The following is a 17,092-nucleotide window of genomic DNA, read 5'->3' on the forward strand; positions in this document are numbered from 1 at the left end:
ATCGATATATCGACAAGATGAGGCTCAAGGTAAACCCTAGGGTCAAATCATCGATATGTCAACAAGATGAGGCTCAAGGTGAACCCTAGGGTCAAATCATTGATATGTCGACAAGATGAGGCTCAAGGTAAACCCTAGGGTCAAATCATCGATATGTCGACAAGATGAGGCTCAAGGTGAACCCTAGGGTCAAATCATCGATATGTCGACAAGATGAGGCTCAAGGTGAACCCTAGGGTTAAATCCATGAATCTAGATGACAGAATTACTAACTTAGGACATGACAATCAAAGTGCGCTCACATTCATAAAGGTTCATCAAGGTTGGATCCAACACCTGATCTCACAAAATACATAGACAAAGGTTCAAAAATAGATACTAAAGTACTTAATAGATGATTATCATCTAGATTACAACACTGCTGGATCCAACACCATAGATCACAAATTCATCACTGAAGTACTTGTGTCACAAGTTCATACTAAAGTACTGGATAGAAGATTATCATCTAGAAACTGGTAGATGATTATCATACTAGAAGGCACCCTACTCATCTAAGATGGCCTTCACACCCTGAAGCTTCAACTTTATCTTTTCCTCAGACTTTTGAAGCTCAGAAATGTGATATTGCAGTTTAAGCCTCTCTTCTGTGAGCCTCTCCTCCTTCAAATGATTGAACTTCAAGTTCCTAATCACACTGGCTTGAGCACATGTCAGGTTCTTCAGAGTTTCATAGTTTAGCAGCATCTTCTTCTTCTCCTCCTCTGTCTTTGACAGCTCTGCCTTCAAGTTCCCCACTACAGTCTCAAGCACAACAATCTTCACATCAACATATTCCTTCTGCTCCTTCTGATTGTTTAACTCCACACCCCTCTGCTGCTGGGCATCCAAGAGAGAATTCACATCAGCATACAAACTGACATAGTTCTCCTGTAGTTTCTTCTTCTCCTCCTCTTTCTTTGACAACTCTGCCTTCAAGTTGCCAACTACAGTTTCAAGCTCAGCAATCTTCACTTCAAGATATTGCTTCTGATCCTTTTGATTGGTTAACTCCACACCCCTCTCCTGCTAAGCATTCAAAAGAGCATTCACATCAGCATACAAACTGTCATAGTTCTCCTATAGTTTCTTCTTCTCTTCTGTCAGGTTGTGAATTGCAAAGGAACTCTCTAGATTGTCATTGGTCCTAGCTGACTTAGTCTCCTCATACATATCCCATAGCTTGGCCAATGCCTCCTCCATTGAGTCTGGCCATTCAAAATCAATCCATTGAACTACTCTACAGTTTATGCCTTCCTGTATTATAAACAATAAAAGAATAAATAATTGTCTAAGACCATCAAACCAACAGGTTCATGTATCTAATATGTGCACTGTTAAACAGACAAATTAACAAGTCACTAAGCACTCACAGGTTCCTTACCATACAGCAGACAAATTAACAATGCCAACTGATAAATAAGTCATTAAGCACTGACCATAATAAACAATGACTACCATCCACTAATGAGAACACACTCCAACACAGTGGCTAAAGCAAATTAAACAAAGACAAAGCACTTAACCAAGCTTAACAACTTGATAAACAAAGGAGTAAGCACTGACCACAATAAACAATGTGTGGTCAGAACAAGCTAAAAAAATCCACTAATGACAAGGCATGTCATAACAGGCTAAACAAAGACCAAGCTAAAAAAATCTTAAGAGCTTGATAAACAAAGCATTAAGCAAACAGCTTCCTTTACACAGGATGTGAATCATACCTTCTTAGCACATCCAATAAACCTCCTGCCCGTGTGTATCCCTTCAAATGCTACAAAGCGTTCGGCCGGCTCACCGTGTTCACACAACACATTCACATCTGTGTCGGTACCATTGAAATTCGGATCGTGCATCGTAGCTGGAAGCTGCGGGAGCAAGCAAAGAGAAGGCTAGGTTCAGATCGAGCTCAGTGAAAAAAATCCCCAATTCACTAACCCTAACCCTAGCTCTAGGTATCTAACCAACTGACCTTGATGATGCCATCGTAGGAGGAGGAGATGTTCAAGACTGAATCCTCACTGGTCTCGTCGCTCCACGACACCATGGCACCGGGGAGCAGCAGAACGACGGTCGGCGGTCTGGCGGCGCCGGGGAGGAAGAACAGAGTGAGGAGAGGGCGAGGCAGAGGTGAGAGTGTGAGGAGAGAGCTGGATCAAACCTGTTTTTACCCACACGCCGGAGCAGTAGCGGCCGCCATGCCGTTAGACGGCGTGAGCTTGCGGCCATGACGCCACGTCCCCAAAATGGGGCCCCACCTGTCATAATAGTGCTTAAAATGCGCCAACAGAAGGTTTGGTGTTTTCTACAAATGATTATGCGCGAAATCAGTGTTTTCTGGCACAAAAACGTAGAAGAATCTTTTTTGCAACCCTAGGCTTCAATGTGGTGGTTTTTTGCAATTCACTCCCTTAAATTTGATTCGGTCTTACTACACAGCAGTGGTAATGCTCCCTGTTACCAAGCGTATTCCAGCCATACTGTCCCCCGAGATCTGCAGACTGGAACTTATCTCGAATGGTAATTTATTATGTGATGCCACGTGCAATTCATACATCTGATAAAAAGAGAAAAAGAAAAAGAAGGTGTCAGCCGGTGAGCAACAAAACTAGGACAGCTGTTAAAAGATGGAAGTAGTTATAACTGGGCGTAGCACATACAGAAAAACTAGATAGGGCTAACCATATCAGATCCATCAAAAACAGAGAACTAACAACAAAACTAGGCTGCAGTTTGAGAGCTGAAAAGGAAAAAAAGCGTAGTTGTGCTACTAAGGCAGCCTTTTCGGAATGAAAAGAACAAAGAAATGTAGTAAGAGAAAAATAATGTACTGAAGCAAGAAATATTGAAAAGAGTAATGAAGAAAAATAATGTACTGAAGCATGAACTAACATTTCTCTTTTTCTCTCAATCTGCTCTGAAACCTCGTTCAATAATCTACTGAAGAAAAAATACTAAAAAACAATCTTTTTCGCCTATCCACAAAAGCAGAGTAGATTCGTAAAGGACTGTCAAGAACAAAGCCATCAATCAATCAATAAAAACTGAAAAGTTGTACATAAATTTCAGGTGGTTAGTGACAGAGAAACATTTTGGGTTGATGGTTGACCTTAGCCTCACATTTTTAAAACGCACACGTACACGTCATGGTGATAAGCTCTTTCATTAGTGAGATGCTTACAGATTTGCCATCAGAATATAGAGGGGTTTTGGTTTTTTTGGCTGCTATAGCCACTGAAAGTGACACCGCTTGAGCCCCACCGGCAATAGGCAGTTCCTTCTTGGCTGCTACAGCCACTGGAACTCTGGAAGTGACATTGCTGTCGGCAGGCTTGTTGGCACCCCCACGCAAAATATGATTTCACAGCATGTATCTGATCATGGTGCGATTCGACACCACTGAAACCTCATTCAATCCATGGGTTATGAATGATGAAGAAAATAAAATGAAGACTAAAAACTGAAATGATAAAGTGAATAATAGGCTGAAAACTGACTGAAAACACATAAACTGAATATAGACTGAAGAAATGGTAATGAATTAAAAGAACAATGAATTAAACAAAAGAAATCTAAAATAGAAAAAAAACCTGATATCTACGCACTGTATCAAAAGTTTACTAACAATTCAACAGAAAGTTTACTGAATGTCAGCCGTTAAGTTGTCCCTTTTCGAATCATGCATGTTAGTTTGCAACGTCCATAAAATCCAGACAAGAACGCTCTGCGTCAAACGATTGCCAAGGAAAACATCTGAATGAAGAGATTACCGCTCAACTTCTACCCTCTCCCTTTCCTGTTGACAGGCTCACTGACGAGCATGCAGCATAGACTGCCAAAAAAGAAAAAGGAAAAATTGAGGGACTCAACATGGACTAATGAATAAAGAGTGATGACTGAGAGAGTTAGCTCATGTAAATTGCAGATAGAGCAATGAACATAAAAACTGAACACTAACAGAAATGGGTGACTGAATAAATAGAAATGAACAACTAGAGCCTAAGATACTATGGTCAGACAAAAAATGAAGGGAATAACTAAAATAGGCAGATACTGAAGACATAAATAAAAAGTTTGAGATCACAGTCCTCTTTGAAGGAAATAAGCTAGTGTTGCTGAACTCCTTGAGCAGTTGATATATGCACCAGACAGTGAGCCAGCCTGGTATTCATGCGCATCACTACACTAGTCTAACCCAATAGTCCACCCCTCACCCTCAGCTTGTTTATTTTGGCCGCACTAACAAAGATGTCCCCAACAATGCAGCAACTTCATTGTTCACGAGGAGCCAAGATTCGTTTGGATTACAGGCTATACAATTAGGGACCAGCTTGTCGGCAACAGAATAATTGGTCATGAACTGATGCCCTTGGTTTTTCCGCCGTTTTGCTCAACTTGATTATGAAGCAGAAACCAAAAACCCTTATTTAAGCTGGAGGCACCCCGTCGAACCTGAATTCTCAGTAAGCCCGTCACTCTCTAGTTTGAAGCTCCCAACTAAGCTTATCATTCCTGTTGATTTCATTTGACGCACTTTATCTGCGCTAACTTATGACTTTCATGTCAAGCAGACTCTGGTGTTGCCTGATTCTCATTCTTGCACAAGGTGTCAATACAGAAGCAGTTATTTGCTGACTCGCTAAAGTACGACATAACATCATCTCAAATGGTACACAAGGACGACACACCTGCTTTACCATGCTTTCCGGATGATATTCACCTACATGTACACACAAGTCGTATGCTTCGCCCAAAAAGTCGAAAGTAGTACCAACCGGCGTGATCACGTTTTCAGTTGGGTTCTCTCTGCAACACCTGACAGCCTTCTCGGTCATCTTTTACCAGGTTTTGTACTAGCGGCAAAATGTTACGAAATGAACGAACTGAATTATTTGAATCAAGAAAAGAAATGTGGAACCAGTAGTTTCTACTAGCTTCAGAGTTCAGACCATCTTTTACCGGGTGTACACTACAGACTGATAAATCCAGATGACAATGACACCTACTACTGTTCCCATTCAACACTTTTAACTTTTGTATTTACAGGACTACAACAGTTTCAGACAAGCCCCAGTCTAACAAAACCTATGATGATATCCCTTTTCCAAGCATGATCAAATTAGCACTCCACTAAAGTAAGACTCCAAATATCATGTTCATGTAGTAAGCACAATGGACACCAACATATGTCCATTGTGCAAAACAGATTAAAGACCACCAGTACATTTCGTGACAAAGAGATCTGTAGGAAGCAGATCAACAATCTAAATATCAGACTTTTCCAACATAAAAAATAACAAGACCAAATAATACAAGTGATGTACAAAACCTGAAAACAATACAGCTCACATGCAGAAACTAGATTAATTTAAAATTGTAGGAACCTGAATTTTGTTCACAGGCTAAACCAAACAGAAATCACAATTTTCTCAGGTAAGGTTTGAAAGAGATTAATCAATTGATTTGTACATTTAAGTTCCATAGTTTTAACTAGCTTTGAACACACACAAAAAGGTACTGGTGTCCAATTGCACCAAGTAGAGGTACCGAACTATCTGAATCAAGTTTGAGTGTAAAATGTTACTTATAAAATTTGTCCCCACAATAACCAACTAGTGTACACCAAAACCAAACAAAAAAGATCATGGTCAAGCAGCAAAGAGTATCTACACAAAAATTTGTACGAACCTGAATTTTCTTCACAGGTTTAATCAAACAAATATCACAATCTTCTATGTTAAGGTTGAAAAGAGATTAATCAACTAATTTATTTAGTTAAGTTGCATATATTTGCTAGCTTTGAACACAAATTTTTTTTACTGAAGGCAACTGGCACCAAATAGAGGAACTAAATTATCTAAACCAAATAGGACAGTAGCATGAAACTAACACTTCTCATATCAAGGTTGAGTGAAAAATGTTACTCCTTGTGAAATTTGTTCACCCAATAACCAAATGGTCCACACCAAAACCGAACCAAAAAGATGATGGCCATGCAGCAAATAATATAATCCTAATTTCTGGAGAACCACCAATAATCCAAGTAAGAATAATCAGGGACTAAATTGTACTCCCTCTGTAAACAATATAAGAGCATTTAGATCACTAATTTAGTATTCTAAACGCTCTTATATTAGTTTACAGAGGGAGTACTGTGCAAATGAATAAGATGAATCGAGAAGGGATTATATCATCCAAACAATCACGAAGTTCTAGGTTGATGAGTACTTCAACACCACATTCGAGAAGATCTGACCAAATGAAAATAACAGTTGACCGTAACGAATCAAATCAGCCGTGAACAGAAACCAAACCTCTCCAGCCTTTGATTCATCTCTGCAGAACTACTACCCTCCCGCTTCTACTGCAACTAAAGGGGAACATACACACATACCAAAAGCAAGATCAACTGCTACAATAAGAATCAATCAGGACACTGAATCCACCTCCTATTAAATGATGAATGATGGAACTCATGAACTCAAATAAGACCTTCCTCAAACCCCCTTCGACATGATCTCCACATACCAGATTCAGTCCTGCAACCAATGCATGGAGGCCAACACAAATGAATTGAACAAACCACCGAAAAGGCACTAACCTGACTCGGTTAAAGAGCAAAGGTTTGCCCATGAGACCAAACCTCCTAAATATATCGTGCAACCGACAGGCGCAGAAGACCAACACGGGGATCAAGGGTACATATAATGGACCGAACCTAGAGAGAGATATTGCAAACCAAATGATTTAAACAGATTCCAACTCACTACCAGAGTACCAGTGATGGTGCAGAAAACCATCAGTGACCAAGTTAGGGTGCAGACCGTAGTCGGAAGTAAAGGGAGTTCGCACGGAAGTTTTACCCAGGTTCGGGGCCTCATGATCGAGGTAATACCCTACTCTTGCTTTGTTTTGGATTGATGTGGGAGGACCTCGTGCGAGGGGGTTACAAGTGGAGGATGATGAATGCTACCAAGGTCTGAGCAATGGAACAGATGCCTCGAACTACCCCTAGCCTCGCCTTATAAAGGGGATGAGAGCTAGGGTTGATAGGGATCCTAACTGACTTTACTGTAAGAGCTTCTTGGCTTGCACGCCAAGGATAAATTTTATCTCCAAGCCTAGACCCCTGGACCGATCGCTGGGTAAGGATGTCGCTAGGCCTCTTGGGCCCTGAAGCCAGCCAAGTCTCGAGCTCCCCGGTGGACGAGCCACCCTCGGTATATTGTACCATCAGTAGTGGCCGAGCTTGTCTGGAGTTGTGGAGTCTTGCTGCCTTGAGAACGAAATCCAGGCAGGCTCTTTTTCAGTGATGGAGACAGTCTAGCTCTCGGTAGCCCGACCTCAAAATCTATGTACTTGGCTATCGCGCGCCCCCCAGCAACGCATCTTTGTGGCTTCGTAGCTCATGATTTTGTGGTGCCGCGATCTAGCGGCTTTGCATCTTTCACCTTCATGGCTTCGCGGCCTGCGTCTTTGCAATGTTGCGGCTTCACGGCTGCATGGCCTCCGGTGTCGCATATTCGCAGCTTCATGGCTGAACGGCCTCCGGTGGCAAGTCTTCTTCAAATCATTTCTTGCTAGCCATAGGAACCTAGGCGTCGCTGCCACTCGCCTTGTCACATCCCGTCATCACTGTCAAAAGATAGGGAGATGGCCAGTCGGTTTCGCTTTGACCGCTGCATCATGATGATAATGCCTGGATCTCCGCGCCCACATCCTGTGTAGTGGGAAACCGCGAAGGAAATGGGGCATATGTCGACCTACCGAAGCCGTTGCTTGGGTTTCCTGGTGGGATATAAAGAGGGGGAGAGACATTTCCCCACTTCCTCTGTTCCGATCGTAGATCCCGCTACTGCTTCTCCCTCCCCTGTTGGAACCGCCATTGTCGCAAGCTCTTGCTCCTCGAGCCCTCCCTTTCTTTCCTTCTCCACCCAAGCGAGCCGCTGATGGTGCGAGGCAAGGGAGACCATGGTCGAGGTCATGGCCGGACCGTTCCCAAGGCCACCACCGCTGACGAGCGGAAGGACAACGCTTCCACCAACGAGGAGGCAGGCGAGACCACAGGCAAGTGGTTCTCCACTATGTTGGTTCAAGATGACTTTCTGCTGCCTTGGGAGGTACTTCAATGGAGGACGGCGGGGGCCGTGGCCATCCTGCCACCAGCCGGCACAAGTGAGTGTTGCACCAGCAGTTCTTTTGTCGAGGTTTGCCTTTCCAGTGTGTGGGCTTTTGTTCTCCTACGGGTGTCAGTTGCATCATCTGACACCCAACGCCATTCTCCACATCGCCAACTACATCACCCATTGCGAATGCTTCCTTGGGACGAACCCGAACTTCGAGTTGTTTTGATACTACTTCCTGGTGAAGGTCCAGAAGAATGGCAATGATATCCGCGACCTTGAAGGCGCCAACCTCCAGCCAGTGGCGGAGCCACCTCCCGGCTAGCCCGGGGGCTGCCCGGGCTGTGCCATGCATTCTCCTTTGACCACTAGCAGTTAATTGAGAGTCAAGCATCATTTTGCAGGGGCAAAAAACCAGCAGGCAGGAGCGTCGTGTACTTTGCCCCGGCTCACCGGCCGAGCTGGCTCCGCCACTGCCTCCAGCTCCGGCTTGAATCGGACTACTTCAAGATTGCTTTGGCGAAGTCAGTCTGCAACTGGCATAAGGGTTGGTTCTATGCTTCGAGGCTCGCGGGGGATCTGCCGCCCTTCATCAATGAGCCACCCAAGCGTCTGAGAGATCTTGGAAGTCGATGAAGAAGACATCCAGCAACGCCCGGGGGCTGATCGACGCGGTGGAGAGCCTGATCGACCGCGGGCTGACCAGGGAGCAAGTCTTGAAGACGCGACTCGAGCGGCGAGTCTAGCCACTCGGGCTCACCCCATGTATCTTTACATGGGGCCTTAAGACCCGACTCGAGCAACGACGAGAGCTCAGCAACGACGAGCTGCGAGCCCGCATCGACACCCTAAGAGATCTAGGGTCAAACAAAATTCCGCTCACTGTCGTAATGGAGCCTTTTAGCGTTGCCAGCCCTCAAGTGACGTAAGTGTTCTTGAGCCCGGGGCCATGTGGCCTTAAGATTCATAGTGGCTTTCCTTCTCTTCTTCGTCCTGCCTCGACTTGTTGATGTTTGTAGTAGTTCGTGGCTTTCGTCGCCTTCCTATCCGTACCTCTGTTGCTCGGGCAAAAGCTCTGAGCCCAGCGATGGCAGCACTGCTCGAGCTGGAGCCAGTGAAGGTGAATGCGGCTCGCCGCGCTCCTCCTACAAAGGGGAAGACCGCCGCACCGCCTGAAGAGGAGGAAAATGACGATGGCGACAACGAGGAGGAAGATGAATCTTTAGAAGGTGAAGAATATGATGATGCCCTTGAAGAACCTGATCTCTATGCATATCGGAGAGTACCCAACCCTACATATGCAAGGGATACATACAAGGTGAAAGCTGAGAACAAATTAAATAAAGATAGGTTATCCAAAATAGATTAACAAATAAGTGGCTCCCGCCAAGCCATATTTAGAACCACCAATAATCCAAGTAAGAATCATATAAGGGACTAAATTATACTATGCAAACAAGAAGTAATCAAAAGGGGTTATAATCCAAATAATCAAACTCCAGTACAACACCGAAACATCATCCAAGAAGATCTGACCAAATAAAAAAACGTTGAACCATAATAAATCAAATTAGCCATTAGCAAAAACAAAACCACTCCGGCCATTGATTCATCTCTACGGAACTACTACCCTCCGTTTATGTGGCATCCAAAGAAAACATACATACATACATACCAAAACGAGATCATCGAAGTCTACCAACCCTATAATTCCAATTTTCAAAGAACACCAACAAATCCAAATCAGAATTCATGAAAAAGTTAAACCCTGAAGAAAAGAAAAGAAATAGGATAACTATAATCCTAACTCATCATGAAGACACTCCCGTTAAGACGTACAATCCAAATTTCTAGGCAAAGGAGACAAATGCAAACCAGAATTGTTGAAAACATAGACGAAGAAGAAATTAAACAGGAGAGATCATACAAACAAAGATTAATAAACAGATAAGTTGCTAATGCATAGACATATGTGATAATCCAAGTTTCTAGAGAACCTCGAGTAATCCAAGTGAGAATCGTCAAGGAATAAAATTTGATAAAAAATCAAGAAGTAATCAAGAAGGGATTAACATCCAAACAGTTAGGAGGTTCGAAGAGTGATCCAAACAACAGTTTAACTAAATAAGACGCATACAAGAAATCTTTTTGCAATTTTTGTGTTTTGCAACTTAAACACAAAGACAAAAAAATGACAAAAAGAAAACAAAGAAAAGCCAAATGGAACAACCAAAAGAGAACAAAAGAACAACGGAAGAGAAATATTTTTGGATTTTCAAAAACATAAAAGGAAAAAACTTTAAAAAACACAATAGAATTTTTTTTTGGAATTTTGGTTTTTTCTCAAAGGCATACAATAACGTAAAGCGAAGCAAAGATAAAATATTTACAAAGTTTCAACAAAGAGGCAATGAAATAAACTTCCAAAGAAAAAGCAAAACGAACGAGGAAATATTTTTGTTGTTTTCTCAAAGAACTTCAAAAGAACAAAAGGACAAAGAAATATTTTAGGGTTTGTTTTAAAAGCAAACAACAAACAAACAAATAAAAGAAAAAATAGGAAGAAAAATAAATCAAAAAGAACACTTCAAACAATTGACACTCAAGAAGACGCAAACGAGAAATCTTTTGGAGATTTTGGGTTTTGCAACTTAAAAACAGAGATGAAATAAACAACAAAAAGAAAACAGCAAAGAAAAGCCAAAAAGAAAAGCCAAAAAGAAAAACCAAAAGAAAACAAAAGAACACCAAAAGAGAATAAATTTTGGAATTTTGGAGGCCAAAAGGAACTTAATGAAACACAACAGAAATATTTTTCAAACTTTTGTTTTTCTCAAAGAAGGCAAACAAGACCGTAAAGAGAAGCAAAGATAAAATATTTTCAAAGTTTCAACAAAGAGGCAATCAAATAACTTTCAAAGAAAAAGCAAAACGAACGAGAAAATATATTTTTTCTCAAAGAACTTCAAAAGAACGAAAGGACAAAGAAATCTTTTGGGATTACTATTAGAAGCAAACAACAAACAAACATCCAAAAGAGAAATAGGAAGAAAAAAACAAAAGAACACCTCAAATAGTTGACAATCAATAAGGGCAAAAGAGAGATGTTTTTGGAATTTTTGGGTTTTGCAATTTAAACACAAAGACAAAAGGAACGATGAAAAGAAAACAACAAAGAAAAGCCAAAATGAACAACCAAAAGAAAGCAAGGAAAATAAACAAACAACGAAAGAGAAATGTTTTTGGATTTTCGAAAAGATAAAAGGCAAAGAAGAACTTAAAGAAACACAACAAAAATATTTTTGGAATTTTTTTCTCGAAGAAGGCAAACAAGAATGTGAAGACAAGCAAAGATAAAATATTTTCAAAGTTTCAACAAAGAGGCAATAAAATACACTTCCAAAGAAAAAGCAAAACGAACGAGGAAATATCTTTGTTGTTTTCTCAAATAACATCAAAAGAACAAAAGCACAATGATATTTTTTGGGGTTTCTAGGAAACAACAAAGAAACATACAAAAGAAAAGATAGGAAGAAAAAAGAAGAACACTTTGAAGACTCGAGACTCAATAAGATACAAACAAGAAATCTTTTTGGATTTTTTGGGTTTTACAACTTAAACACAAAGACGAAAGAAACAACAAAAAGAAACAGCGAGAAAAGCCAAAAGAACAATCAAAAGCAAACGAAGGAAAACAAAAGAAAAATGAAAGAGAATTTTTTTTGATTTTTTGAAATATAAAAGGCAACGTATTTTTGGAATTTTTGGTTTTCCCAAAGAAGGCAAACAATAATGCAAAGTGACAAGCAAAGATACAAGATTTCCAAAGTTTCAACAAAGAGGCAATCAGATAAACTTCCAAAGAAAAAGCAAAAAGAACGAAGAAATATTTGTTGTTTTCTCAAAGAACTTCAAATTAAAAAGGGAGAAAGAAATGTTTTGTGTTTTTTCTTGTAAAAGCAAACAAATAAACAAAAGAAATAATTATAAGGAAAAGAACCATAAAGAACACAAAAGAAAGAGATTAAAAAACAAATGAAGCCAAACGAGAAGAACGAGAAATACATTTGGGTTTTCGATCTTTAACAAAACACCTACTTCCTACTTCTAGTTTCATTGCCCATTACTTCTTTGTCAACCTCCAGTTGAGACCCTAACAACACCGAAGGATAGGCGACTTTAGTATCTACTAGCGGCTTCTTTTGGTTCAACATTAACAGGTTTTGCTACTAACTAGATGACCCGGTTGCGCCAATGGCGCAAGAAGCCATTTAGAAGTAATGTTAGTAGTGAATAAGTAAGAGACGTAAATGGAAAGATGATGCAATGTGGATTGTATTACATATAGTAGAATGGCTTAAACCGGTTAGCGCAAAAAGCTAATTAAAACCAAGAATTATGGTATCGATAACCATTTTATATGCACACAGATCATTTCATTATTGGCCAAAGAGAAAACAAATATGTTCATGCCATATTGTTCGAAGCCACTATCAATAAAATAGCATCCAGTATAACATGAACCGTTTTGAATAATTTGGAATCATAGATATCTAAACAAGCATCATCCACCTTCAGGACCTGATGCATAAGAAATGGTCTCTCAGGAACCATATCCATTCAAGTAGGCTGTAAAGGGGAAGAAAGATAAAGATAAATGATTAACAATGTTGATAGCATGAAGCAAGACATGGAAACTGAAGCAAATGTGTCACATATTGCAGAAAAGTATTTCAACCATGAAGATGGGTACGAAAGCTAATATCACGCTTATTATTACACAGCTGATTAAGTATAAATAAGTTAAGATGTTCATTGTTGTACAATATTAGCATGTAGGCCTAGGATATGGTTCCATTCTTAGTCCATCTGGAGCAGCCCATATAGTTATTATCTGTGGCATATCTTGGTTTTCAGACCATCTGCATATGCCCATATAGTTAAAAGGCCAAATGGCACAAAATACAAATTCAGATGAGGAGATATTAGCAAATAAATGCTTAGCATTACAGATAGTACATAACAATCAAATTTTTGCTACTGAAGTGCGTGTCCTTTTCTCTAAAATTAACGGTCGGGTGGAACATATATATTCACCAAGTATATCCCCTCTTCTTAGACCAATACGACACAATGAGGTATCATCTGTTTCCTAATTAAACTGTAACCTGAAATCTGTGTGCATACGTGCATGGGCATATCCATTTATTCCTAATAGGAAAATATGCCAAAACATCGGTCACTTTCTCTTTTGAGCTGGAAAGACCGTTCACTTGGATGCATGCAGACACCTCTAATCTAAACAGAGGAACTGAACAATCGGTCACTATGATTTTATTAACTACATACATATACATTCCAGTCAAGCGTCTTTTTAGAAAGTGACATGCTTAGCTGTGATTTTCTTAAATATGCACCACCAAATATTGAAAGGTAGAATAATATCATCATCCTTTTAGTTCCCATCCATATGGAGGAGCATAAAGATAGCAAAAATGTTAGTACTCTATGCACACCTACTGTAACTCACCCTTTTAGGTGTTTAGTAGGACCTACTTCGTATGTGTCTCTCACTGTAGGTGGGCAATACATTCCCTTGACCAGGTTAGGAATGTCCAAAATATTGTTTCCAAAAATAAACATGAGTTACAGTTTAGTAGGACCGAGAAGGATTCAAGATTATAAAAGGAGCTGGGATACACATTCTTATTAAAGTTATTGGTTCAGATCTGTGTAGCTTTCAGGGGCCTACCAATCAATCCATATGTCCATCCCTACAATAGTTTCAGGAGGGTACCACTCAATCCATTTGAGCATCTCCTTTTTGCATTAATAGAAGATGAGCTAGCATACCTGCAGATGGGCTGGTGACGGTGAGGTCGCCAGCAAGTAGACCTAGCTGCAGAGGACACCGTCTCCCCCATGCTGCTGGTGGGAAACCACCACGACACGAGCACTCTTGCCGGAGAGGCACCCTCAATCTCCGCTGATGGCTGCTTTCCCTGATAGCTGAGGGATCTGCCGGTGAGGTCCTGACAACTGTTCAAAAGGAGCAAAAAAGCAAGTGTTGATCTATTATTTCCCTCATAGAGCATTGTAAGCACGAGCAGATGTTCGCCAAGTGTGTGTTTTAAAATACACTGTAATTGCAAGCAAGTAACAACGGTGATGTATACTTGTACATACTTCTTCTGTGATCTGAACAACAAAGCGAGCAACACCTCCTTAAAAAATCTCCACACCTCTTAAATCAGTAGGGGGAAAGGGTGTAAGCACCTAGGCGCTAGGGCAGAACAAAACGCATTGCTTAAGCCTGCGCTTAGGCAAGATATGCGCTAGTCAGTGGGAAAATACAAAGTTAACAATTAGAGGTTTTTCCCTGGTCCTAAATAAAAGGACTCGAAAGCCATGTAAATTGTGTAAAGCAGAGCAAAGAAGTAGAAAAGAAGAACATAACTTCAGAAGAAGAAACTGAAGTAATGGACTAAGGTATATGTTTTAACCAAACACTATCATACTTTGGAATATTGTTCCTTATTTCAAGTGTACAGAAGAACCAAGAGCAGCATGAATCACTTGCCCATAGCATAAAGTTTCTGCATCATAGCATCAAGAAGCTGTATCATAGCATCAAGAAGCACTTTCTGTTTAGTAAACTACAATTTGGAAGGTTAAGTTGCTGCATCATAGTATCAAGAAGCACTTTTTGTTGGGATCTTAACTTTGTCCATCACGACAGACTGATTACACAAGAAAGACACCGTAAGCAAGTGTTGGAAGCTTCATAGTGTATGATTTGAGACGTTTATCCATCTATAATTTTCCCGTGACAAAAAGAGTGTTGTTAAACAATGGTAATAGTAGAATTTTGGAAGTCTGGCAATTACAATACAGTAAATGCCTATCCTGAAGTTAAAACTAAATAAAACCAGGGTTTATAAGTGAATTTCACAGATAATTGTTCATGTTGCTTGAATCATAATTGAATCGATAATATGATTTTCCATGTCACATTATTATGCTAACTGGGATTGTAGTAGAAAAGGCAGGATAACAGTACTATACTCCACTCTTTTTCCTATTGGGAAGAACCACCTCTCCTATCCCATTCTCTGAATTTTCATATAGATAACCTTCAATTTTCTCTTTGTTCTTTCCATTTTATTTCAGTAGCTCCTTCAATTCATATGTTTGGTTTTGTTTCATTGATGGACCCTAAGCGGTTAATGCATGAACTTGCTAAAATGTTCAGAATGACGCAGTTACTACATCTAATTCAATAGTAGTGCTTCTGCATTAACGTACGTACCTATAGTATGGATGACTGTTTACAAACCTGAGTCATAATCAACAGTGCTGTTAAACAATGGTGATAGTAACTTAATGTGCAGTTCACATGTACAAATTCAAACTCTTATGTTTTAGCTAGGATATGTATGCTAGTTAGGAAATCTTAAAGGAGAGCTGGTAAATATCAAGAGGCATATGCATACAACCGTAGATGATAATTTTTCTGAGAATAACAGGGCTTTCAGGTTGTTGTAGTTGAACAGGATTCATGCATATACTATCTTGCAGGCAGCAAGAAAATAGGAGATCATCATGTATTTCCATGCATCAACAGATTATTCACATGTCGATTAAGAAGCACACGCAACAAGGACCGATAGGTTGACTAAAGAAGATTAGTTCGCGAAAACATACTGTGTCGTCGCTCAAGGTTTACCTGAAGGTGAGTGAGGTGGCCTGATCTGGTGAGAATCCACAAGAGGAGCTGAAGTGCTGCCGTGATGCATAGATGGGAGAGAGCGGATCTTGCGGGCGAGGGAGCATATACCTGAGACAGAGCCAGATCGTCGAGTGTTTTCCTTTTCTGAAGATAAAAAAACAACTGTAAGATTTTTTAATGTAAACTTCCATGTGCCTTTGGAATAGCGAAGCAACACTACTGAACATAATAATCATGTTTCTCGGAAGATATTTTTAGGAAAGTAATAAAATTTACTCTTTTAACCAGTTTCTCACCTAGTGTAGAAGAGGCTGCGGATAGGAAGCAAAACCAAAATTAATGTCACTTTGATAGTTGTACCTCACATCCTGCATCACTATCAAGACCAACTATTAGATTTACCATAGACTGTCCACTAAGAGAGGCCAAATATGATCATGAATGAATGAAAAAACTGTATCTACCCTCTATAAACATCAATCATCTTAAGAACCTTAACTTCATAGCATCCACACTGCCAGAGAACACAGAAATATATATAAACTGTAAAACATTCACACTACAACTAAAACCATGATAGGTTGAGCGTGGATGGCTTGGTAACTGTTCATAGCCAACGTGGATGGCTTGGTCATGACTAACAACCCCTTCATCCTTTATAAGGTAAAATTTTCTTGTACCGAGTGACGACTTTTTACACAACCAGGTACATCTCCATGGATCCTTGGTACTGGATGTATTTTCATATAACTTATGATTCTTCCAGTTTGTCAGCCATTCGACCTCCAGATTCTCATGTTCATGTTCTGATTAGAGTCCTTACACGGATGCTCTACTTGGTGTTGGCCCTCGATGTTGTAATTCCCAGGTCCTCTAGGTGCTTATCTGGCTTAACCTTCCCTTTCCTGCCACCGCCGCCAGTCTCTCTGCCCCGGTTACTTTCTTTACCAGTTCTTTTAGAATCATTGTCTTGGTCACTTGTGTGGCTCTAGTCTCTCATCCTTAGTTCGACGTGGTCTTCTTGGATCTGTCTCTGGCGGTGTGTCTTTAGGCTGTCAGTTTGTCAGCTTAGCAAACATGTTAAGTTACATTATCCTCATAGTGAGATTGTGTCTCATCGCCCTCATAGTAAAGATAGCTCGTCGAAAGATGACGCATCAAAAGAATTCACAAGATGTTCACTTTGATGTTTGGGGTCCAG

At 40.4% G+C, this 17,092-nt stretch overlaps 1 protein-coding gene across 8 annotated transcripts in view; it reads right to left on the minus strand.

Annotated features, from left to right (window-relative positions):
• Window positions 1-16,329, minus strand: part of LOC119318059 — a 27,178-nt gene extending 10,849 nt beyond the window's left edge. For 2 of the 8 annotated variants that reach the window (XR_005153919.1, XM_037592561.1), the window contains exons 1-3: window positions 16,188-16,329; window positions 15,889-16,035; window positions 14,016-14,201 (exon numbers count right to left, since the gene is read on the minus strand). Coding sequence is in view for 4 of the 8 variants with exons in the window: in XM_037592561.1 (XP_037448458.1) it covers window positions 14,016-14,201; window positions 15,889-15,995 (293 nt within the window). In the remaining 4 variants the exon portion in view is untranslated. Of the gene's footprint in view, window positions 1-3,688; window positions 3,872-12,544; window positions 12,792-12,982; window positions 13,085-13,522; window positions 13,937-14,015; window positions 14,202-14,348; window positions 14,498-15,888; window positions 16,036-16,187 lie in introns of those variants that run through there. The other 6 variants (XR_005153921.1, XR_005153918.1, XM_037592562.1 and 3 more) reach the window with 6 other exon arrangements.
• Window positions 16,330-17,092: the final 763 nt, after the last annotated feature.

This window comes from Triticum dicoccoides, chromosome 6A, assembly GCF_002162155.2.
Source record: "Triticum dicoccoides isolate Atlit2015 ecotype Zavitan chromosome 6A, WEW_v2.0, whole genome shotgun sequence".
Classification (NCBI taxonomy): Eukaryota; Viridiplantae; Streptophyta; class Magnoliopsida; order Poales; family Poaceae; genus Triticum; species Triticum dicoccoides.